This window comes from Palaemon carinicauda, chromosome 44, assembly GCF_036898095.1.
Source record: "Palaemon carinicauda isolate YSFRI2023 chromosome 44, ASM3689809v2, whole genome shotgun sequence".
Taxonomy (NCBI): domain Eukaryota; kingdom Metazoa; phylum Arthropoda; class Malacostraca; order Decapoda; family Palaemonidae; genus Palaemon; species Palaemon carinicauda.
Genome location: NC_090768.1, coordinates 9735545 through 9761432, shown reverse-complemented (window position 1 = coordinate 9761432; position 25888 = coordinate 9735545). Strand labels below are relative to the sequence as shown.

At 41.7% G+C, this 25888-nt stretch overlaps 1 protein-coding gene across 3 annotated transcripts in view; it reads left to right on the top strand.

Annotated features, from left to right (window-relative positions):
* The window catches only part of LOC137634273 (uncharacterized), a 341636-nt gene that overhangs the window by 283434 nt on the left and 32314 nt on the right, over nucleotides 1–25888 (top strand). For all 3 annotated transcript variants that reach the window (XM_068366572.1, XM_068366569.1, XM_068366571.1), the window contains 8 exons: nucleotides 41–169; nucleotides 823–1107; nucleotides 1775–1938; nucleotides 3631–3742; nucleotides 3980–4159; nucleotides 10522–10761; nucleotides 22274–22431; nucleotides 22600–22767. In XM_068366572.1, the coding sequence (XP_068222673.1) occupies nucleotides 41–169; nucleotides 823–1107; nucleotides 1775–1938; nucleotides 3631–3742; nucleotides 3980–4159; nucleotides 10522–10761; nucleotides 22274–22431; nucleotides 22600–22767 (1436 nt within the window). The remainder of the gene's footprint in view (nucleotides 1–40; nucleotides 170–822; nucleotides 1108–1774; nucleotides 1939–3630; nucleotides 3743–3979; nucleotides 4160–10521; nucleotides 10762–22273; nucleotides 22432–22599; nucleotides 22768–25888) is intronic.

The following is a 25888-nucleotide window of genomic DNA, read 5'->3' as shown; positions in this document are numbered from 1 at the left end:
TGATTATTCACAGTATAAAAAACATCTTCCTTTATTCCAGGCTCTTCATAAAGTTCAAATAAATCATACAGAGTTTATGCAACTCATGAAAAAGTATAATGATGTACGTGGCTTCAAAACTGAGTCTACTTTAGATGAAGTAGCTTGCCAGTGGATAAAAATGAATCAGGTACTTTAAGTGTTTGGTTTCAAGTGCATGTTTTCCCCCAAAAATGATTTTCTTCACTGTGTAGGTTGGTTATTCATTGATTTTATTTCTTTAGCAGTAAAACTGGTGGTTATTAGTATCCAGTCTGCTTTGCTTTGCATTTCTAGTTTAGTTGTAAAGTATAACAATATACATATGTAAAGTTTTGGTAATACAGTTATGCAAAGTATTTCATGCTACACTTTCAGTACAGGTAGTAATTTGTTATAAATGCACACTTGGCATATTCTTTTATTTTGTTCAAAGAATTCATATGAAAGTTTAGAAGGTTCAAGTGTGACTTGTAATAATTAAAGTTAATCATTGTTGGGTTTATTGTTATTTCATATTTTTATTTAAAATCACATTCTTTACCTTTTTGTTCTAAATTGCATCATTGGCATGTTTTCTGAAATTAGTTTGGAAATGTGTTATATAGTTTATGTGACTATTTTACTGATGTGGTTATGATTTAGTACCCGAGTGTGGTCTTCATAATGGGAGTTTACATTTACATCTCATGAAGCGTAGTACAGTATATGTAGTTTTGATTCACACATGGTAAAGCATGATAATGTACCACAGTTGAAGAAAGGTATTGTAGATTATTTTCTTTAACTTGTTGTCTTCAACAGGCACATTGGGATTACTGGCGACCTGCTGTTGATAAGGACATTTTGAAGCTGGTTGGATTATTTCCAATCAATTCTAGTGATGAGTCTCGTAACAAGTTCATTGCACCTGGCAATGTCCCAGCATTCAGTATGGCAGTAAAGGCAGTCAACGATAATGATACTATTTTGGCTGATTATAAAATTGATCAAATAACTCTGAATGGGGCTTGTGAACCAGCAATGGTGATGCGTCAGTTTATAGAAATTATCCAGACTTCTTCTAGTGAAGGATTCTATAACAGTATGGTGAGTGTATTTTAGTGCTTTTGTACCCAGAATATAATCATAAATTTGTTGTAAAATTTTTTAATTAATTATACTTTAATTTAAATGTTTTATAATGAACTCTATCAAGGATTTGGTTGTGAACTTTTGCGGCTCCAAAGCAATAGATTATTTTGTTTTGTTTGTGGACTTTTTTTTCATCGACTGTTACATATTTGCATACTGTTTTGGTTGTATTGTATTTCTTATAATTTCATGAAGTACAGGATGTTTACTTTAGGCAACGAATATTTTCCCATTAACGCAGTCGTTCTTGAAGTATCTTTCTATATCTATGAGTGTTAGTCTTTTAATCACTTAAACCTTGTTGTTTTTTTTTTTTTTGGGGGGGGGGGCTTTCATGTATCATTGTACATTTAATAAACAACTTGATTTTACTCATTATAAAATAAATGCTTTCACGCTTAGCATTTTTTATTTTCCTTGTTGTTCTAGAATACTGTACTGTATACAGTAGTAATAAATTTGTTGATTTGAAGTTATAGTTTCTACTGTTAGTATAGTATTTTGTTTCATATTCTGTACTTATGAATATAGTACTAGGGTAAATTATTAAAACATTTTATCTTATACAATTGCTCTGCCTAGTATGTTGTAGATAATTTATACTTAATTTTTTTTTTACTAGATTGGTTTTGTCGGACCAGCTTGCTCAGACACAGTTGAACCTGTCGCAGGTGTTTCAAAATATTTCAACATGCCTATCATATCTTATGGGGCAGAGGGAGCCATATTTTCAGATGAGGATTATCCATACTTCTTTCGTACTATACCTGAAAACAAGATTTATAGGTAAGTAACTGTTTTTAATTGTTTTGAAAAATTTGTTGACTAATGTACAAGTAAAAACTATAGTACTGTACAGGTAGTCGTCGACTTACGAACGAGATAGGAGCCGTTTGTCGAACTTAAAAAGGGAAGTTTCCGTAGATTTAGTATGCTGTGTCATGATTCGGTAATCATCTAAGTTATATTTTATCAATAATTTCTTACTGTACATCATTATTTAATTTTCTAGTTTCAAATGATATCATATGCTCTTTTAAAGCATTTTTGTATCATATTTTAACATTTTGGAAGCATTTTAACAATGAACAATTACCAACTTTTTTGTTTACTTTTGGTTGTGACTAGCTGATCTCAAGGTCCCGCTACCGTAGTAAGAAAATGCGCACATACAATTAACAAGTCATATCTTTTATTTAGTTTCTTAACTTATTCAAAATGTCTTCATGATTAATATTACATCAGTACTAATATGTTACAGGACATCATAGTTTACCTACAGTTTGTTTATAGCCATTGTAATTAATCATACGAATACATTCTCTCTCTCTTTCTGTGTGTGTGTACAGGTAGTTCTTTTATAAAGCTCAATACAGTATTTAATTTTTAATTCATTATTAAGTCTTCATATTTCTTTAGACGTTATTGCATTTAATTGTGATTTCTTAATATTCCAATTTCAGGACCATTCCAATAAACAACAATTAATTTTGTTTTACTTTTGATCTCATTGTCACGCTACCTTATTACGATTATGCGCACATGAATAAAAGGGAGTATCATTTTTATAATTTCCCTTTAACTTATACAAAATATCATCGTAATGAATATTACACCAGCACAATATGTTATAGGATATCAGTTTCCACACCGTTCGTTTATAACCTCTATTATTAGTTATCATATGAATACGTTCTCTCTCTCTCTCTCTCTCTCTCGCTCTCTTTGAGATTTTTCTTTAGACATTATTCAAAATACTTGATATTGTTACTTGATGTTTTGATAATGAGAATACTAATATTAATCAATAAAATATCAAAATAAAATCAACTTGATTTGTTACTCTCCTTCCACTAGGAATATGACGTCACCAGACATACAGTACTTCTTAAATTTATGGTATACAGTGCTATGGGCTACGTTTAACAAATGATACAGATCACTGAAATAATAGTTATCGTTACTCAATGTTTCGATGATGGGAATAATAAGATTACTTGGTAACGAATTGATAGGAAATCACTTGATTTCCACTCCCCTTCCGCCCGATATATTATGTCACCAGACGTGTGTGCTATGATATGAACCCAAGGAATGCCTTGTGATATATGTAAAACCATTCAGTTTTTCTTGCAAGGAAAAAGGAAAATACTAATTTACCCAGCAAAATTATTTCATTTTTATAATGTAAAATAAATATTTTCTTAAAGCAATCTTTAAGAAAATATTTGTTGTGGTAATGTAATTTTGTCAGATAAATATCAATCTACTTTCAGATATGAAACATGAAACAAAGAAAATGAAACTCTGGTAAAATATGATATTCTGCCCTAGGTGTAGAATCAAATTTACACTACAGTTTGTCAATTCCCCCCAGAAAACTTTTATATATATTTTCTTGGTTAATAGTTTAGGTAATTATTGAATTGTTTACTCTATTATTCTATAGTTCTTGTGATTTTTATATCTTCTTTTCAGATATGTATACAACTACTTTTTCCTAGAAATGGGATGGTCTCGTGTAGCATCTCTTAATGAAGATGGCCAAAGATACTCAGAATATTTGACATTACTTCAGGATTTACTCAATGTAATTTTGATTCTTTTATTAAATTTATATTAATTGTTGCCATACCAGTTTATGATATAAGTTGATACAGATTTAAGCTTGAATTTAGTTATAAATTCTGGACCAAACATAATCTCTTTAAGTATGGTGTATATCACATTTGGAAAGTTATAGCCAGTGTTGAACATTAAATAAGATGAAATTAATATAATTTCTAAATAATTCTGTTGTGCTCATATTCCAATTTTGATTTTATAGGAGAACAACATTAATTTATACATAAGGAAGTATCCTCAAGAACGTGCAGAACGCAACATGACCCAGTACTTGCAAGATTTAAAACAAAAGAAATACTTCATAATTATTGGAGATTTTTATGAAGATGTTGCTCGATCTGTTATATGTGATGCTTATCATATGAAGATGACTGGTAAACAGGTGAGTTTAATTTCAGACTACTTTATTCACCACCATTGCTTTTATAAAACTGGTTTCAGTATTACTAAGTTCGAAAAATAGTTCGCTTTCAGAACATTAGTCCTTTACATTGTATTATTTTATCATTTAAATGTACCAGAAGTTTTAGTTGAGCAAATAATCATAATTGAGATTCTCGTGATTGAAGAATGGCTTTGATAAAAAGATTTGTTCCTAAACAGATACAAACCCCTGTAATAGAGGTATGATTTTAGTGATGATGGAAACTTGGCTTTTAAAAATCCTAACAAGTAGTGAATCCCTCGCCAGTACACCAGAAAGCCAAATTGACTTCTGCCGTTGAGCAATACGGGCCTATTCTCAGTCTCATTAACTTACCTGGTGTAGTCTTTCTTTTTTTCTTACTGATCCCCACTCTTTGTTTTTCTTGCAGTAGGCATGAATGCTCATGGTCTTCCCGTTGTAAGATGTTTAATGATTGGTCATTCTTGCAGTGAGTAGAATAAGGCAAGATGAGGTAGAAGAAGGCAGAGTGTGACTCTTTTTTTTCTTCAGAGTCTTCCTCGATGCTGAAGAAGTCTATCTGATCTCTTCTTTTGCACTAAATAATTTACCCCTTGAGCCTTTTCCATCTTACCCCCTTGGGTCAGTGAAGAAGCAGAAAGACCCATTCCAACATGTCCACTAGCAGTGTGTGAGGTGGTATTAGCATCATTTTGTAAAAAGCTTGATATCAACAAGGCCAACTTCTTTGCTCTAAAGATGCTGCAGTCTTATTTAGGCTTTGAGGGTATTCTGTCCATTGAGAAACTGCGGCACTTGATGGTGGTGCAGTTGATGATAGGCCCTTACCAGTCCCGTGGGCCCCTGATATAACAACAATTGGGAAAGGGTAGAAAGGGTTGTGTCTTCCTTCCCTTCGAAGGCTGTTTTGACCTCTCCTTTGGATGAAGAGTCTCCGGCTGCTGCCCACCTCCTTGAGGTGAAAATAGAGTGCTTCTCCTATACCCAACCAGTGGCTTCCCATTCATACAAGCCTGAAAAGGGTGCCACTAGTTCTCATTTGGAACAGTCACCTACACTCATTCCAAGGCTGGATCTTCGAAGTCTTTCTGAGAAGGATAAGACAGAACTTCAGAGATATAAAGACTCTCACCATAGAGCATACTCACTTTAGTAGAAGAGTTTTCTGATGAGATTAACCCTCTTCCTTGTGTTATTGCTCATGCGTTGCAGAAAATACCCAACTTTCTGTGTGTGCATGCCTCTGAAGGAAAAACTAGATGTTGAAGTGGATCCTCATTCTTATGCCACACACCTTAGAATCCACTTATATTTTTGAAGAAGAGCTATCTCTTGAGGTGGATCATCAGCTTTGCCCATGCACGTGCCCCAGAGCCCTCCCACTATTCTGAAAAAAAAAAAAAAGCCATGCTTGTAAAACTTGGAGTGCTCCCACCTTTCCAAATAATACCTTGTTGATGAAGTAGTTTCTCAGTTCACCGTATGCCCACTTCCCGAAAGAGGAACTGCCCTATGAGTGTGGCACTCATTTTCATGTATGCACACACTATAATACTTGCATTCTTTAAAATATAAGCTAGCTTCTTCAAGTGTTGATGTGCTCATGTGCACTACCCCTGCATATGCTTGCATGTTCATGAATAACCCCCCCCCCACCTCCGGCCCCCCTAAAGCCTATTCCTATCCATAGGAGTCTAGGGTTCAGTCACTCATACCTCTTCAGGACTCTGCTGTAAATTCATGCTCATCAATTTGCTAGTAGCCTCTAGGCTGCAGTAGCAAACCCATAATTTTTATTTCACCTGGTGAGAAGTACTCTTCTGAGCATTCATGCGCTTGTATGCACTCAAGCTCTTCAATTTGTGAGTGTTTATCTAATGTGCAGTGTTCACTTAGAGGTGATAGCAAACTTGGACATTCTCTCATAGAGGCATATGCTTCCGGCCACAAGCATTCATTTGGACTTTGGTCCTCATAGGAAAGATATAAATGCTGGAAACATCCCTAGCCATAAGTGCCTACCTGTTTAAAAGAATTTGCCTATTGGCGAGTGATCTTCCATTCACTATTACTCTCGACCTAACCAAAGGCAACTCAAGGACAAGACAATCCACAAGTCTTCCCAGAGTGAATGCGTGACCCCCCACCGGTACAGATCTTTGACCAATTACCCAAGGCTTGTGCAGGGTCAATGGCATTTCCTTGGCTATTGGCTTCTCCTTATCAGAGTACTGGCCCAGTTCTGTATTAGGACCTTGTAGGCAACAGATCTAGCCTTAATGATCTGTGGATCGTCCCGACTCCCCCATACCACTTCTGTGAGACGAGTTGAGAGATATGTTTCTGATTACTCATAACAGGACCTCCTCTAGCAGAAGCAGAAAACCACAGCTTAAGGGAAGCCTCCACGGCACTGATTGACCGCTTATTTTGGGTTCCCTCCGGGCTTAAGCTCCAACTTGGAACTTCTTGGTCTGAACTGACTCCGAAGCAATCTTAAATGTAGGCGCACAAGACTCTGGGATAAGTAATTCTCTCAAAGCTAGTCATTCTAGAAAGACCCTGCTCCCAGCACTCTCTAGGCAGAAGAAATTTCATGCGACCGTGGAAGCTAGTCCTTTCCCTCTGCCTATTAATACTGCAGTTATGAAGAGACAGTGGAGAAATGAAGGAAATTGTTTCAGGACTTTATTTTCCACAGAGTTGTCCCCTTCAGGTGCACAAGGACACCAAAAATCATAATGTCCACAGCACCCTTAAATTTGGCTCTAAAGAAGCCATTTTCGAGTTCAAAAGCAAAATTATCTCCTTCTCTTACTTCCTCTTGTAGAAACCTAGAGCAGAGTCAACCCTTTTGACCACGCGGTGGTCAGCCAGGAGACACAGGATGGTAGGACAAGCAGTCATCTCTTGCTGCCACAAGTTGGGGGATGCTTTTTAAGCCAATGGGCAAGTTGGCAATTGCATGGGGCATAGCAATGCACGGTAAATGTCCTTCATGACCAACACCATATCCTATTCATTGGCTCTCATCCTCCTATCACGAAGACCCCGACGATATTATCGTCATACCATTTTAAGTCGGAGAAGCACCTCTGCCTTTAATCAGAGGTGGACAACCTGTTAGACAAAGATGCATTACAGGTTGTACAGAACAGATCTCCAGGCTTTTACAGTCACCTGATCGATTATGTCCTACTAACTCCGTTCAAAATGGAAACGGAGAGCACTGTACGAGCGGCCATCAGTAGGAACGACATTATGGCCTCTAGACCTTAATGAAGCATTCTTTCAAATACCAGTCCAACGGGATTCAAGAAAGTTCATCCGCTTTGTCCTCCTGGGGGAAGGTTTTACAATTCAAAGTCTGTTTCTTTAGACTGTCCACTGCCCCAAAGTATTCGTTCGCGTTTACACTAATCTCGCCTTGGGCTTAAACCATGGGAACACATCTGCTGAGGTACTTAGACATATGGTTGATTCGGTCCTCCTCCCAGAGACAGCTTCGTCTTTTGCCATGATCTAGGGATAATGGTAAACCTAGAGAATTCCAACCTCAAGCCTAGGCAGAGGATGAAGTATAGGTAGATGTCGACTTACGACCGAGATAGGGACCGTAAGTTGATCTGAATGTATGTACAAGTTTCCATGGATTTATTATGCTGCGTCATAATTCGGCAATCATCTAAGTCATATTTTAAAAATATTTCCTTACTGTACATTATATCATTATTTCATTTTCTTGTTTCATAAGATATCATATGCTCTATTAAAGCATTTTTGTATTCTATTTTTCAAATTTGGATGCATTTTAACAATCAACAATTACCAACTTTTCTTGTTTAATTTTGGTTGAGATCAGCTGATCTGAAGGTCCTGCTACCGTATTGAGAGAATGCGCACATTCGTATTCTTTATATAATTTCTTAATTTATTCTCAGCACCAATATGTTATAGGATATCATAGTTTTCATACAGCTGGTTTATAGCCATTATTATTAGTTATCATACAAATATGTTCCCTCTCTCTTTCTCTGTGCGTGTGTGTGTGCGCGCGCATGCGTATGGCTAGTTCATTTTTAAAGCTTCATACTGTATTTAATTTTATTTCTTTATTAAGCCGTCATATTTCATTAGATATTATTGTGTTTAATTGTGGTTTATTAAAGCATGTCTGTATTCTATTTTTCAATTTTGGGAGGATTTTAGTAATCAACAATTACTTTTGTTCTACTTTTGGTAGGCATCAGCTGATCTCAAGGTCACGCTACCGTATTGTGATTATGCGAACAACTTTGTACTCTCTCTCTCTCTCTCTCTCTTTGTATCATTACTCAATGTTTTGATTATGGGAATACTAATATTACTTGGTTACGCATTGAAAGGAAATTAGGTAATTTTCCACTCGCCATCTGCCATGAATATGATATCATCAGACTTCCCTTCTTAAATTTATAAGAAGTAGTACTATTCTCTTAACAACTAATACAGACCAATGAAACACTTGATATTATCACTCGATATTTCGATGATGGGAATAATAAGAATACTTGGTAACACATCGAAAGGAAATTTATTTCGCTAGCACGCTTTCTGATTAAAATATTTCACAGGACAAGTGACGTGAACTTGACAAAGAATGACTTGCAAAATACAGTATGTAAAACACTTTTCTTTTTTCTTGCAAGAAATTAAAGAAAATACTAATTTACCAAGCAAAGGCATTTCATTTTTTAATGTAAAAGGAAATATATTACACTATTTCTAAGAAAATATTTGTCCTATTAGTGTACTTCCACTAGAAAAATATCGATCCATTATCAGAGATGAAATAAAACTAGCGTAGAGCCAAATTTATGCTAAGTAGTACTCATAACAACCGATACAGACCCACGAAATACTTTGTATCGTTACTTGATATTTCAATAATGGGAATACTAATACTAATCGCTAGACTATTGGAAGGAAATCACCCTATTGCCCTCTTGCTTTCCGCTGGTATATGCCGTCACCAGGCATATGGTATGGACTCGACAGATATAAAACTTTTCTTGATGTATTTTGTGCTGTAAATAAAATACTAACTTACCAAGATAAATCAGTTAATTTTTATAAAAGAAAATAGATTATTTTCAAGGAAATATTTGTCCGATTAGTGTACTATTTCCGACATACTTGTGACGTCATCACCGTGTAAAAGTGGTCGTAAAGTCGAACAGTTGTAAGTCGACAACTACTTGTACCTGGAAATGCTGATAGATACCTCAGCAGCAAGAGTTTTTCCATCAGACAATTTATCAGCAAGTTCAGGAGGGTAGCAAAACTTTTCATATCCCAACAACAACTGCTGGCTCAGTAGTGGTAACATAGTAAAACTCCTAGCGGTAATAAAGGTACAATTGTTAGTATTTACCTAACTGACGTAAACCCATGATGAGCTAGGTGGTAAGCTTACAAGCGAACGAAACGCACTGTCATCAGTAACAAGATACAACCGATCAGCTTTAACTGACACATCACCAACAACATTAGACAGCTAAGAGAATCCTACGATATGAAATGCCATCCATAAATGCCTAAGGCTGCTTACTTTAGTGAGAAGGATTACTGTTAAATGGTTCTAACTACCAACTCGGTCTCCTGCCTCGTAAAGTAGGTGTCTAAAAGTGACTAGGAATGCGGGATTGCAAGGGTTTAGCAGCAGCTCGACTCCGTAAGGTGCAACGAATATTCAGAACCCTTACTGAATGAAATACTATGACCACTAGACCCGACCATAGAAGTCAAGTTATGGTAAACAATCGGGCACGGAATTCAGACTTACCACCGACAAACGAAGACTTGCTGGCCTTCTGAGATTGACAGAAGAAGTTGAATAAGTCAAGAGCTTTTAAGGCTCATCATCCTTTCATCGAGACAAATAGCGAGGCATTGCACTCACAACTGCGAAGTACTCTTAAAACATAATAATACTTATGAAGGGGTACCTCTGAACATCAGCGATGTGACAGAAAAACTTCATGGCAAAGAACCCATGGCGCTCTTTGCCATTAAACGCTAGAATATTTCGGTACTGTACTTTACTAAGGAGCATGCATCTGTTGAAAGGAAAAAATATGGGAAAGATTTTATTAAATTTTTGGGGGTAAACATCAATAAATTGAGCTTATAGATAAGAAGCTATATGAACATCAGGTGATTATAGAAATAACAAAACTTCTTATTAATATTCCATTTTTGTTATAGATTGATGATACAGATTCTAATAATTTCCTTTTTTAAGTATAAAAAAGGTTATTTGAATTCACTGTGCTTTAAACTATTCCTAATTTTTTCAGAAATATTTGTGGTTTCTCCCTCACTGGTTCTCGGCGCATTGGTACGACACTGATAAACTTCGAGATGCACAGGGATCTAACATGGATTCACTCAAGGATCCAATTGTTAGCTGTACAACAGAGGAAATGAGGCTTGCTCTTCAAGGGCATATGTCATTGTCCTATAAATATTTTGCGGAAAATTCTTCCATCATGCAAGAAAACAAAACTGTTGAAGAATGGAGGAAAGAATACTCTGGGGTATGTATATCAAATTACTTGGCAAAGTTCTCTTCTCCATTAGGTCAGCTTATATACTGAGGAATGTTTTTTTATTTACTGCAGGAATTCTCAACCGGGAGTTTACAGTCGAGTAACCAGGATATACTTGAATGATTGGCAAAAATAAATTTCCTTCTGAGATTCACTCTTGTAAGATCACACTGCACTGATAATTATGTACTGTTCGTATAATTTTGTAGAGTCCCTAAATTTAACTACTTGATCTCATTTAGTATACAATAATGCGATTTTAAATTGAACTAATCGTAATTGTTCCGTAACCGAAATACAAACCACGCTATTTACAAAGGGTATTACTTTTAGCGCAGCTGAAATGACGAGCCAATAGTTTTTAACGAGGGTTAATTACCCCCGCGCTAGTTAGCGGGGGGTGGGGAAGGGTAGCTTGCTACCCCTCCCCCCTCCACACATCCACACACCGGTGACTTGCTTCACTTCACTTTTGGCTCGGCGGTGATCAGACGTGTCTGCTCATCGCCTTCGTGACAGCCTTTAATTTTCTGCTTTTTCTTTTCAGCGTGTGTGTTGGTTGGAAGTTGACCTTCAGTTATTTTCTTTACTATGCGTACATGCCCTGGAGTTGCCGGCTGTCCTTGTGGGACTTTCATGTCGGACGTTAATACGGATCCACACACCCTCTGCCCTCAATGTCGGGGCCGACGGTGTGACCAGGATAACATGTGCCGTGAGTGCAGGGAGTGGTCTGCCTCCCAGTGGGAGAGGTTTGGCCGTCGGCGTAAGAAGAAGTCCAAGAGAGACCGTTCTCCTCCGGGGTTAGCCTTGAAGGAGGAAGGTTCTCGGGACTCTTCTTCCGCCGCCCAAACCTCCTCCGAAGCTCCCCCTCGGCCGCCTCCTAAGGAGAGTCGTCCGAGTGGGAGCGCAGGCCCTTGTTCTGTTTCCCTACCTTCGGTGGGGGGAGAGGGCGTCGCCTCCCATAGCGAGGCGGTTCCCCCTCCTCCTCCGGGGGAGGTTATTAATAATGCCTTATCCAGTGATGATCTTTTACAGATTTGGTCGTCCCTGGGGCTTAAGGGCTTGCCCTCCAGGGTCGCTCTTATTGACCTTGTCTCGTTGGGGGCCGCTGTTAAGCAGTCGCCGGTGGTAGCAGAGGTAGACCCTCTGTCTATTGTCGACGTCGTGGTGACAGAGGCCTCCGACGTGGCTGGGCCTTCCGCCGCAGGTGCTGTTGCTGGTGATGGTGCTCAAGGCTCTCCTCCTCCTTCCGTACATCCTTCGAAGGGGGAAGTGAGTCCTTCGGTCTCGACTGCTGCTCAGCTTCCTTCTGAGGGAAGTGTTTTGACGGAGACTCCCCTTCGGAGGACCGATGATCCCGACGATCTCCCCCGAGGCCGCCTCCACCGTAAGGCTCACCGCCCTCTACGCCACAAGGGCCTCCCTTCCCCTTACAGGGGGACTAAGAGACGCCTTTTTGGGTCTTCGTCCTCCGGGGGGAATCTCCTCGTCAGCTTCAACCTACTGCTCCGCCCTCCTTAAACCTCTCTGCAGACCGCTCACCATCTCCTGCCAGATCTTCGCCTTCTGGAGAACTCGTCACCCGACGGGCAACGGTCCCTTCGGGGCTAAGGGATTCTTCCCTTACGCGAGCAGTGCTAGCGCACAAGCGCTCTCCTGCTCGCCAGCGCTCTCCTGCTCGCCAGCGCTCTCCTGCTCGCCAGCGCTCACCTGTTCGCCAGCGATCTCCTGCTCGCCAGCGCTCTCCTGCTCGTCGACGATCTCCTGCTCGCCGACGCTCACCTGCTCGTTGGCTCTCTCCTGATGTTCGCCCCCCTCGCCAGCGCTCTCCTGCTCGTCAGCTCTCTTCCGAGCGTCAGCGCTCATTTGAGGACCATCGCCCTGCGGTCTCTTGACCACCCTTTAGTTCCTGCTGAACTCCCTGCTCACCATCTGCCTGGTCCTGTGGCTACGTTCCTGCTCGTGAACGCGCCGCACCACCTGTCCTCTCACAGGACACGCGTCGACCTTCTGCTCTCCAGCGATCACCAGCTCGCCAGCGATCACCTACGCGCCAGCGATTACCTCCTCGCCAGCGTTCACCTGCTTGCCAGCGCGCACAGGCGATCTTAGTATCGCCTATTCAACAGCGACAACTAACGCGCCGACGTTCGCCAACGCTCCTGAAGGAACATGGTTCGCCAGCTTCTAGCTCGCCATCGCGCGATCGCCCGCCTGTACATGCCGCTCGCCATTGCACGATCGCCCTCCTGCGCATGCTGCTCGCCATCGCACGACCCTGCACGATTGCCCGCTTACGCATGCTGCTCCTCATTGCACAACCCTGAACGATCGCCCTCCTGCGGATGCTGATCACCATCGCACCCCATCACGCGATCATTCACCTGAGCATGCTGCTCGCCATCGCACAACCCTGAACGATCGCCCGCTTACGCATGCTGCTCCTCATCGCACAACCCTGAACGATCGCCCTCCTGTGGATGCTGATCACCATCGCACCCTATCACGCGATCATTCACCTGCGCATGCTGCTCGCCATCGCTTACCATTACGCGGTCATTCACCTGCGCATGCTGCTCACCATCGCACACCAGTGCGTCGACATACCACATCGCGCCATCGCCAACTTGAGCGACTGCACTCACCAGCTCGTCATCGATCGCCTGTGGATCTATATCGCCAGCGATCTTCCTCACCTACGCGGCAGCACGATCCCTCGCCGTCGCGCCAACGCTTGCGTTCGTTGCCTCGGACACGTGTTCATTTACCTGCCCACCCTCGCGCCCACTTGCCTGCGCGCCCGCGTGATCGCTCGCCTGCGCGACCGCTCGCCTGTGCGCCCGCGGGACCGCTCGCCTGTGCGCTCGCGCGAGCATCCACCTGCGCGCCCGCGCGATCGCTCGCCCGCACTCCCGCGTGACCATTCGCCCTCGCGCGACCATCGTTCGCGGCAAATTCCACAGCCGGTGGTAGCAGCAGGGACGCGTGCTCCTAGACGGCACTCGGAATCACCTCCATCCAAGCACAGGTTGGTAGTGCAGGACGAAGACAGGTCAGTACAGCATTCTTCCCCACCTTCTTTTCAGGCAGGTACCGTCGTGTCCACTCCAAAGGATCGCCCGATCCCTTTCTCTTTAGCGAGGATTTCGGACTCTGTGTCCTTGGAGCAGCAGACTTGGTTTGGTCCGCTGGCACGGGCGTTAGTGAGGGTTATGAAACCAGCACTCGCCGGCCAGGGTGACAAACCAGCGGCTGTCTCTCCTACGCTGAAGAGAAAGAGAGGAGTGGACTTCGTGGTGACTTCCCCTAGGGCGAAGTTGGTTCCCAAGAGGTCGGTCTCGAAGGTCCCTTCTCCTGCACGAGTACTCTCTCCTTCTCCCGTGGACGAGGCCTTTCCGTCCTCAGGTGAGTCCAGTGGGGCGGTAGTCTTCCCCTCGGCACCAGGGGGGGAGACTTCGCTTCAAGCAGGAGAATCGTCTCGTGAGGAAGGGGCCCCTCGAACCTCGTTGTTGGGATCCTGTATCCCTCCCAGGAGGGAACCCAAGGATTCCAAGACCATCCCTAAATCCTCTGCAAGGATTCGTCAGGAACCCACGACTACCCAGGGGAATGTCCACTTATCACCCCAGGAAGAGATTCCTGGGGCAGGAGACTTAGCTGCCAGCCCGCAGGGAGAACAGCAAGAGTCCGAACATGCCTTCTGGCAGGTCCTAAGCCTGATAAGGACACTTAACAGACTTACGGATCCAGTCATCGCCTCCCGTGAAGGCAAAGACACGATTCTGGATGAAGTGTTTGACGTTCGGAAGGCCCCTAAGACCAGTGCAGCTCTGCCCTGGTCTCGGGGGCTGAAGAGTGCCAGAGCTAGGGCCAACGCTCAGCTCGCACTTCTTGCCTCCTCCAGTCGTTCCACTGCCGGGAACAAGCGTATCCCTCCTCCTCGCCTTCAGCAGAGGAGGTATTTCGAGATCCTGGGTGAGCACAACCTCGCTCTTCCTCTCCATCACTCTGTGGAGGAGCTGGCGAAGGGAGTTCCCCTGGAGAAACTCTCTGCCCGGCAGGTGTCGTTCTCGGCGGCAGAGATCCTTAACCACGAGAAGGTCGCTAAGTGTGCCATGCAGGCCACTTCGTGGCTGGACTTCTGGCTAGGATCTCTGGGCATCCTATTGCGATCGGAGGACTTGTCCAACCAATAGGAAGGCCCTAGAGACCTTCTTGCTCTCGGGCACCCGCTCCATCGAGTTTTTGGCGCACCAGGTTACCACCCTGTTGGCCAACTCGGTGTTGAAGCGTCGCGATGCTGTGTCCGAGAGATTCCATCCGAAGGTCCCTGCCGTAGATGTGTGTAGGCTCCGACATGCTTCCCTTCTGGGGGAGAGCCTGTTTGAGCCTCAAGACTTGGAGCGAACGGCTGAGAGGTGGAGGAAATCCAGCACGGACTCCCTCCTCCACAGGGCCCTTACAACTCGACCCTATAAGCCTCCAGCCCCGCCACAACAGCAGCAACAGCCTCGTAAGGCTCCCAAACAGGCACCGGCAGCTAAGAAAGTGGTGTCTAAGCCCCAGCCCTTTCCAGCCAAGGTCAAGAGGGGCGGTAAGTCCTCCAGGGGAGGCAAGACTCCTAGGGGTGGCGGCCGCGGCCGCAAGCCCTAGGGGTGGCAGTCCCCCTGCGTGTCCACCTGTGGGGGGATGCCTTCAGCGTTGCGTCCGCAGGTGGCAGCAACACGGGGCCGATGCTTGGACGGTCTCAGTGATCGGCCAAGGTTATCGCGTCCCGTTCACGTCATCTCAACCTCCCCTGACAGCGAATCCAGTGTCGTTGAGCTCCTATGCCATGGGATCGGCAAAGGGGCTGGCCCTTCAGGCCGAAGTCGAGACCATGTTCGAGAAGGGTGCTCTCCAGGAGGTCGTGGACGGCTCCCCAGGCTTCTTCAGTCGACTCTTTCTTGTAAAGAAGGCTACTGGAGGCTGGAGACCCGTCATCGATCTCTCAGCTCTGAACAGGTTTGTCAAACAAACCCGGTTCAGCATGGAGACAGCAGACACGGTCAGACTTGCGGTGAGACCACAAGACTTCATGTGTACACTGGATCTAAAGGACGCGTACTTCCAGATCCCAATCCATCCGTCTTCCAGGAAGTACCTGAGATTCTGCCTAGACAACAAGATCTACCAGTTCAAGGTGCTGTGTTTCGGTCTCTCCACAGCTCCTCAGGTGTTCACCAGAGTGTTCACCCTGATTTCATCTTGGGCGCACAGGAACGGCATTCGTCTCCTTCGTTACCTAGACGATTGGCTGATCCTAGCAGACTCGGAGTCGACCCTTCTTCGGCACCGAGACAGTCTTCTGGATCTTTGCCAGGATCTGGGGATCGTGGTAAACCTCGAGAAGTCCTCTCTGCAGCCGTCCCAACGACTGGTTTATCTAGGCATGCTAATAGACACCAATCTCCACAAAGCCTTTCCATCAGACGACCGGATAGCAAGGCTGAGGAGGGTGGCGGAGCCTTTCCTCAGGCGAAAAGAACTCCCCGCCCAATCGTGGTTGCGTCTCTTAGGCCACCTATCCTCCCTGGCCCATCAGGATGAGATCCCTTCAATGGCGGCTCAAGTCCCGGTGGAATCAAGGATCCGATTCCCCGGACATTCTGATCCCAATGGGGTCTCTGGAACAGACGGACTTGCGGTGGTGGCTGGCCGACGAGAACCTGCGGAAGGGAGTGAGTCTTCTCGTCCTCCCCCGGAATTGACTCTGTTTTCGGACGCGTCAAAAGAAGGGTGGGGGGCGCACGTTCTGAACCAGAGGGCCTCAGGCCTTTGGTCAGAATCAGAAAAGTGCCTACACATCAAACTGCTAAAATTGAAGGCCATCTTTCTGGCTCTTCAGCAGTTCCAACGGTCCCTGGTGGGTCACTCCGTGGTGGTGATGAGCGACAACACCACGGTAGTGGCTTATATCAACAAGCAGGGAGGCACTTTTTCGCAACAGCTATCCCATCTTGCAGTAGAGACTCTGAGGTGGACCGAAACCCACTCGATAACACTATCAGCTCGCTTCATTCCTGGCAAGAGGAATGTGCTCGCCGATAGTCTGAGCAGGGCTTCGCAGATAGTGAGTACCGAGTGGTCTTTGGATCCTCAGATAGCCAACAAAGTCCTCACTTTGTGGGGTTCCCCGACGGTGGACTTGTTCGCGACAGCCTTGAACTTCAAGCTGCCCCTGTACTGCTCACCAGTCCCGGACCCCAAGGCACTCTGGCAAGATGCTTTCCAGCAACGGTGGGACAACATCGACGTGTACGCCTTCCCACCATTCTGTCTGATGAGAAGGGTGCTCAACAGGACCAGACTATCGGTCAACTGTTCCATGACTCTAGTAGCTCCGCTATGGCATCACGCGGAATGGTTTCCGGACCTTCTGCAACTCCTGACGGAACTCCCAAGGGAGCTTCCTCCACGACATGAGCTTCTCAGACAACCCCACTCCGGTGTCCCTCACAGGGCCGTAGCCTCGCTTCGGCTTCACGCCTGGAGACTATCCAGCGTCTCCTCGCGGAGAGAGGCTTTTCGCAACAGGTTGCGGAGAGAATGTCTCGGCACCTGCGAAGGTCCTCTGAGGGAGTCTACCAAGCGAAGTGGAGAGTCTTTTGTGGTTGGTGTCGTGGAAGGGGTATCTCTCCACTCGATGCCACTATTCCAGCAATAGCGGACTTCCTTGTGTATCTGCGAGAAGAAATGCGCCTTTCTGTCTCGGCGGTGAAAGGCTATCGCTCAGCCTTAAGCTTGGCCTTCAGATTGAAGGGCGTGGATATTTCTTCGTCGCTAGAACTCTCTTTACTCATACGTAGCTATGAGCTTACCTGCCCCCAGTCGGAAGTGAGACCCCCTCCTTGGAACGTGGTTCGAGTCCTCAGGTCTCTCAAGAGACCTCCCTTCGAGCCATTACGCCAGGCCTCCGATCGCAACCTGTCTTGGAAGACGGCTTTCCTACTCGCCTTGGCCTCGGCCAAGCGAGTTAGTGAACTTGATGGTCTCTCGTACGACATCGCCCATTCAAGGGGATGGGGGGAGGTAACGTTCAGGTTCGTCCCTGAGTTTGTGGCCAAGACTCAGAATCCTGGAGTGCCGGATCCTCGGTTCGACTCTTTCAGGATCGCGAGTCTCCGTTCTGTAACAAACGACCCAGACCAGCTGCTACTATGCCCAGTGAGGTGTCTGAGGTACTACTTGAAGAGAACGGCTGCAGTCCGTTCTCATGTGCGAGCTTTGTTTGTGAGCACAGGCAGGACAAAGAGGAGGGTCACCAGGAACACCATCTCAGCTTGGATTCGAAGGGTTATCCACCATGCCCTCAATCCTGACCCTCCTCCGTCACGTCGCCCTCGGGCCCACGATGTCAGGGGTATTGCTACATCCCTGGCCTTCAAGAGAAACTTCTCTGTGACGCAGGTACTTCAAGCTGGGGTCTGGAAGCGTCAAACGACCTTCACAGCCCACTACCTGCAAGACGTGACCCACAGGAGCCTCGATACGTTCTCTATCGGCCCTGTGGTGGCTGCACAACAGCTGGTCTAACCTCAGGCTCCTTTTTGGACAAGTAGCAGTAGGTTGAGGGCGTTGTTACCCGGTCTTAGTCTGCGTGAATGAAAGAGTATGTCTGACCCTTACTTCTTTCTTCATTCTCCCCTCTCTTGGGGAAGCAGCATCCTGGTCCTCGCATAGCTGACCTCGACCTCTGCAGGTAACCCATGCTTCTTTTTGCTCCTAGTATTAAGCTTAATACTGTTGCGTCTCCCATACCCTGACGAGGTGGTATGGGGAACGTCCTATCCTAGAATTCCTATCTGAAGGTCTCAAGGTCAACTTCATAGGACGAGTCACACTCTCCTCCTCACACTGCTTATGTAGGCCACTCGTTCCTAGCGATGCTAGGAACCTGTGAGGTACAGGGGCTCCCTCTCTCTAGTGCTGCTCACTGAGGGATCGAGCCCCCGGGCAAGCCGAAGTCAGTAAGGCTGGGGACTTTCCACCCTTCCTAAGGGGTAAGTCACCCTTTGTAAATAGCGTGGTTTGTATTTCGGTTACGGAACAAATGACAAATTCGAAGATAATTTGTATTTTTCCTAACCATACAAACCTTAGCTATTTACACATATGTGTCCGCCATCCCGGACCCCCAAGTCAAGTCCTACCTCTAAGTGAAGTGAAGCAAGTCACCGGTGTGTGGAGGGGGGAGGGGTAGCAAGCTACCCTTCCCCCCCCCCCCCCCCCGCTAACTAGCGCGGGGGGTTATTAACCCTCGTTAAAAACTATTGGCTCGTCATTTCAGCTGCGCTAAAAGTAATACCCTTTGTAAATAGCTAAGGTTTGTATGGTTAGGAAAAATACAAATTATCTTCGAATTTGTCATTTTATAACCATCTGTCTTTAGGTTAAGAATAAGGTGTAGCATACAGGCTCATGCTGTAATGACTCTTGAGTACCTTTCTTTTGTGCATTATATATTAACCCTTTAACCCCCAGGCTAATTGGAAATTTCCGACCCTTAACCCCCAGGGGGTTATTTTTTTCCCAGCACATTTTGCAGTATATTTTCTTTAAATTGCTCTGACGGCCTTAATTTTTGTCATAGAGAGATCGGGTTGGTCTCATTCTCTTGGAAAATGCCTGAATTTTCTCAAAAATCTATCAAAAATATGAAAAAAAAAATTTTTATAGTATTTTTTTGCGAGGACGTGGGGTAAAAGGATGGCTTTTGTGAAACGTACCAGTACGTCCTTTGGGGGTAAAAGGGTTAAGATGAAAAAGAAATAAAATCCTTAAATAGATTTGCTAAATCTTGTGGTTCGTTATTAAAACTACTTAAGAAATAAATGTCATGGCTTTCATCTATGGTCAACTGTATTCCTATTTTCTTTGGGATGTTTGGGTTCGTAGTTACTGTCAAGACTATTTTTCTTGTACAGTATTTCAAAAATGAGAATTATACAGGGACAATGTTGTGTGGTATATCAAAACTTGTACATAGTCCCCAACCAACGAACACAATGGGGGCCGAAAGATTGTTCGTAAGCTTGAATTTCTCGTAAATCGTTTCTGTACAATTATCCCTAGGGTTAAATTTTCGCATAGGGTATGCATAGCGTAACTCAGATGCCTACGATTTTCAGAAGTCAAAAAATACTCCCCTTTCATATAAAATCAATATCAGGTTTTTATAAATGATATTTGACTTACTTTATTACCTTACATTACTACATACAGTATAATAATGTAAAGTATGTTGTTATAAAAAAAGAAACATACATGTGGCCGTACAAAGGCACTATGTTTGTATACTACGATAATGTTTAAGTTTTAAATAAATGTACAGGTTATTTTAAAGTTTAGTTACCAAATTTTATGCTAAAAACTCACTGTATTTATCTACTTCATGAATGCCTTTGGTAGAGTTAAATAGAATTGTTTGGACCAAAGGAGTAGATTGTTGGCCGCCATTTGTATTGTATTGGTTCGTCCCCACCAACATAATCGGGTTATCAGCTGAGGTTGAGCAACACACACACACACTCTCTCTCTCTCTCTCATCTACATTACACAACACACCGTGCAATCATCATATACTGTACATGTATATTACAGTACATTTTACGGGAAATACCAGATAAACAATAAAATACTTTAAGATACATTTTAAACCATTTCTTATGTGTTAGTGTACAATACTAAAATATTTATTTGTAATCTAGTACTGTAATGTACTGCCGGCTTAAGTATACATTACAACGCAGTAAATAAATTTGATTTAGAATATCAAATGGTTTACTTTATTGTACATAAGAAAAGACTTTATCCCAATAATGTATTGGATTGTCCCGACTGAACGAAATCAGCTGATCTGAGGCATGACTTTCTCTCTCGTATCCGAACATCTATATTACATATAACGCACACAGTGCAGTCAAATAGATAGTAAAGTACATTTTTCTGTAAATATTAGGTAAAGTAAACAATGAAATGCCCCACTGTAAATTACATTGCACGTTATGATATCAGAAATAAATGGAATCAGAATTGAGGTGATCCATTTCGGATGCCATAGTTTAAAATACTGAAATATTTGTTTGTAAATTAGTACTGTAATGTACTTCTGGGGATAGTATACAGTACAGCACAGTAAATAAATTTGATTTAAAATATGAAATAGTTTAATATACTGTACATACGATAAGATTACTTATCACGATAAAACATTGCATACCCACACATCTGCATACGCTCATGCGTTCACGGTCTCTCTCTTATGCATCTATATTGCATAATGTAGTCAGATATATAGTACAGTGCTTTGTAATGTAATTTTTAGATAAAGAAAACAATAAAATATGTCTTTAAACCATTTTCTTGTGATGACAAAGATATGACGAAGGGAGACGAATTAGCCGACACTTGAGATAATTCGCCGTCATCGGATAACTCAGTGCTGTCTTATAAATCATGCTGATCATTTAATGATTTATTCGTTATGAAAGCACAATATTGGCCATCTTCTCAACTCTATCTAGTTTCTTGGTAATGGCTACTTTCATTTCCATTGAAATGATTTGCCATTTCTTTACTCTACTATCACTATCACCACTAATCTTCAGCCATAGTTGATGTTATTGTAATTTATGGATATAAGGCAAATATACGTTGAAGGTAATACACAGACACAGCTACAATGATCACAATAGCAATAGCGGCATCAGGACCCAGTCGGGAGTGGCGCTAATTTCAAAGTTATAACTTCACAGACTTTGAACATGTATGACTTGTGGTAATTTCGCGTTTGTAAATATGAAAGTTTGCAAATCACATGTTCATACCTTAAGGACTGTCTGTATGCATAAATAGTAGTTTCTGAATTTAAGCTGCATCTTCAAATAAATTTTTTTTTTTATAGCATGGAAATATTGTTGAACCAGGTCCTGGTACGAGAAATATTTTCACTGAAAGATTGGCCATACAATATATATTTCCTCTTTAGAAGGAACAATGCTCTTTGTCAAATTGTATTACTCATATATCCAAATGATAAGTTTTACTCAGGCCAGTGAACACTTAGGGAATATGTTAGTGGCTTTTATCTGAAAGAAGGTTTTGAGACTGAATATGATTATAAAATTAGTTTGAGCTAAGGTAAAATAAGGATAAAACCATCTGTAACATAGCACAGTACTTGCAGTACTGTCATGGTAGAATCATATATAATCAAGAATGGGCAAAAGAAATCATACTTCCAAGATGAATTATACAGAAATTCTATTTTGATAAACTAAAATAAATGGTAAAACACTAATTCAGGTACAGGATACAGTACCTTAAAGAGGAACAACCGTATTATGGCATATTTTGAAGGTTTTGAATATTGTCAAAGTAGTTCTTCACAAACACCTAAAGATCATCTTTTAAAAGCATATGATAATGTCTTAATATTTTATTTTCTTTTACACAGATTGTACGAAATCTTACTAACCAATCTAACTCCGCTACCGAGTCTAACTATGCAGGCTTTACTTACGATGCTGTGTGGACTTATGCTTTGGCCCTTGATGCTCTCTTCAAGGATGACCAGTCATATGCAGCTGATCTAAGAGCACGCAATGCAACGAAGTAAGTAGATTTATGGTAATTAAAAGAATTCTTGATACAGTACTTGTATTTTATATCTACCTAATTTTACTTATATTTTATTTCTTGTAATAAATTCCACTTTGTAAATAAATTAATGAATATAAAAAAAGTTTAATGTCTAAAGTTTGATTTGTTTTCTATTTCTAGTGCATACATAAATAAAATCAAATCTGTTGCTTTTGATGGAGTATCTGGCCCAATAAATTTTACATCAGGATCAAGAGTTACTGATATAATTTTATGGCAGTTCAAAGGAAACTCTTATGAAGAAGTTGGAATTTTTCATCCCGGACTCACAAAAAATGACACTGGAACGTAAGTAGAGAAAAATATATTCAAAGATACAGTATTTCTAATTATTTCTATGAATATCCCTTGATGTTCATATTGCTTCTTCCCCAGAAACCCAGTTTAATCGACACTTACCTGTTAAATTTTTTAAAAATTTAGAAATTTCCCCATTGTGTTTTGCTTCAGCAAATACATATCCTTAACAAATGAATAGAGCCCTAATCAGATAAAGTGGTAAGGAGCCCAGGTTGCTGCAGCAGCTAGTCTGTTTTTTAGTGATCTCGGTCAACTAGTGGTGATTTCATGCTCTCAAATTGTTTAAATACTGCTTTTTAAGATGCCTACCTCTGGTTTAGTTAGCAGTTATTGCCAATAATGTGCACAGAAATTATTTCTGAGATTATGATGCACATTCTCTTTGTGTATTGTGTCAGATGCAATTCTGTGATTTTAAATAATCGATGTGAAGAGTGGTTTACTCTTAGTACCACTTATGGAAAAATATGTTTCAGTGGTAGCCGATCAAATTAAGTTCTAGCACTCGAGGAAACTTGTTGTAAGTTCAGGAGAGAAGCCAGGAAGACTAGGCTTGCTGATTATAGTGGGATGACGACAATATTAACATGCCTTCATTTATAGACGACAACACAAGTTGAGCCATCTTTTGATAGTGATGAGCTTCACTAGCTCTTGACATCACTTGCCTCTTTTAAGTTTCAGGCATCCAGTGAATCCTCCCTCACTCTTGATAATTCTGATTCTTCGTAACTCATAACCAAACCTAACTCGACCTCCTCTAGTCATTATAATATTAACAGCTTTTCATTTGGTAAGGGGTCTGAACATTTGCTGGCCTCCACAGATTTGAAAACCTCACACAGAGCTCCAAATCTTTACACATTTTAGTTTTTTCTGCTGCTAAACCCTTAAATAATTAATTCTAGTCGTTCTATAAGACTAAACTAGATTGTTAGACAGAAGACTGAGTGAGTTATTATTATTATTTTTATTATTATTATTATTACTACTACTACTAGCTAAGCTACAGCCCTAGTTGGAAAAGCAGGATGCTATAAGCCCCAGAGCTCCAACTGGAAAAATACCCCAGCAAGGAAAGGAAATAAGGAAACAGATAGAATAGTATGCTTGAGTGTACCCTAAGGCATGAGAACTCTAACCCAGTGGAAGACCATGGTACAAAGGCTATGGCACTACCCAAAACTAGAGGACTATGGTATGATTTTGGACTGTCCTTCTCCTAGAAGAGCTGCTTGCCATAGCTAAAGATTCTCTTCTACCCTTACCAAGTGGAAAGTAGCCGTTGAACAATTACAGCGTTGTACTTAACCCCTCGAGTGAATAAGAATTTTTAGGTTACCTTAAAGTTTTTAGTTGTATGAGGAAAGAGCAGAACATATAAAGAATAGTCCAGACTACTCAGTGTATGTGTAGGCAAATGAAAAATAAGCCACAACCAGAGAGGTATCCAGTGCATTAATCTCGGGCCAGTCAAAGGACCCAATAACTCTAGCGGTTGTCTTGATAATCATTCGATAAATTAAGTGCTTATCACCAGTCTCGTATTAATCATGTGGATGGCAGGGCATATCATGTGATTCCCTTAAATTCTGAGAAGTGAGCAAAGTTTCAACCAACGTTAATGGATTGATATAGGACTAGTAAATCTAAATGTAATACCTAAGCACATAATGCTTCAAATCAGCTAAGATTTGTTCATGCTTAGCCTACTAGTGATTGTGTTGACATTCTATGACTTGGAATTTTATGCTGAAGATAGATTGTTTACAATAATGACAATTTTGCTTACCAACATAGTTGTAGCCCTCCTAACCCCATCATTAAAGAGGTAGTACCTTTGATGTTAGCAACAACAAACAAACTACCAACTCATTTTAAAATCATGTCATATGTTACTTTTTATTATTCAATATATGTTAAAGCATGAAATTGAAGGCACTAGAAAATTATGCTAATTTTTAAATGAAATGAATATCAAATATCAAGTAAATTAAATAATAAGTGTTTGGCACCAGTCTTCAGTTTTGTACCAATAGCAGTTCTCTAGTTATAAAAGAGTAAATAGATACTGCATCATCAGAGGGTAAAAATAGGTCAAGAAAAAGTTCTAATAAAATTTTTAAGTGGTAATTTTAATCTTTTAATGACTGATAAAATCGAGTATTTTAGAGAATGATGTACAATAGTATACTTCCTATCAGGTCCACTCATCCCTTTTTTGATAAGTATTTTATGCATCTGATAATCAAGATTATGAATTGTAATTTTGTAAACAGTATGATTTGAATTTATGGAGCTATTTAGATTTTTTTTCTATACAGTAATGTAATCTTAAATCTCAGAAGGGATTTTTAATTGGAAATGTCACTTTCACACAAATGTTGAATTATTTTTTTTTGAAAAGCGATAACTCAAAATTCAATATCGTTCTATTCAAAATATGATTTGTTTTAAGATCATTGCTATGATTGTTTAATTTTAGAATTACTATATATGTCATTCAGAAAAAACATTTAATAATACAAAACTTAACTTTGGTAACCATTGTCTTGAATGTTTTGAACTAGGATAGTAACAACTCTCATGAATGTCTTGAAATATGATTTACTTGCAACTGTTATGAATGTCTTGAAATATCATTTAGTAACAACTCATAAATGTCTTGAAATAAATAGAACAAGGCTTTAAATTGAAATATTAATTGACCTAGGATGGTTATTAACCCTTTTACCCCCAGGCTATTTGGAAATTTCCAACCCTTAACCCCCAAGGGGTTATTTTTTTCCCAGCACATTTTGCAGTATATTTTTTTTAAATTGCTCTAACAGCCTTAATTTTTGTCATAGAGAGGTCAGGTTAGTCTCATTCTCTTGGAAAATGCCTGAATTTTCTATAAAAAAAAAAAAAAAAAAAAAAAAATGATCAAAAATATGAAAAAAAAAATTTTATAGCATTTTTTTGCAAGGACGTACCGGTACGTCCATGGGGGTAAAGGGATGGCTTTTGTGAAACGTACCAGTACGTCCTTTGGGGGTAAAAGGGTTAATAATTAGTATAAATACTAGTACTGTAGTTTTTAATTTACATTATGAAGCAATAAGGATTT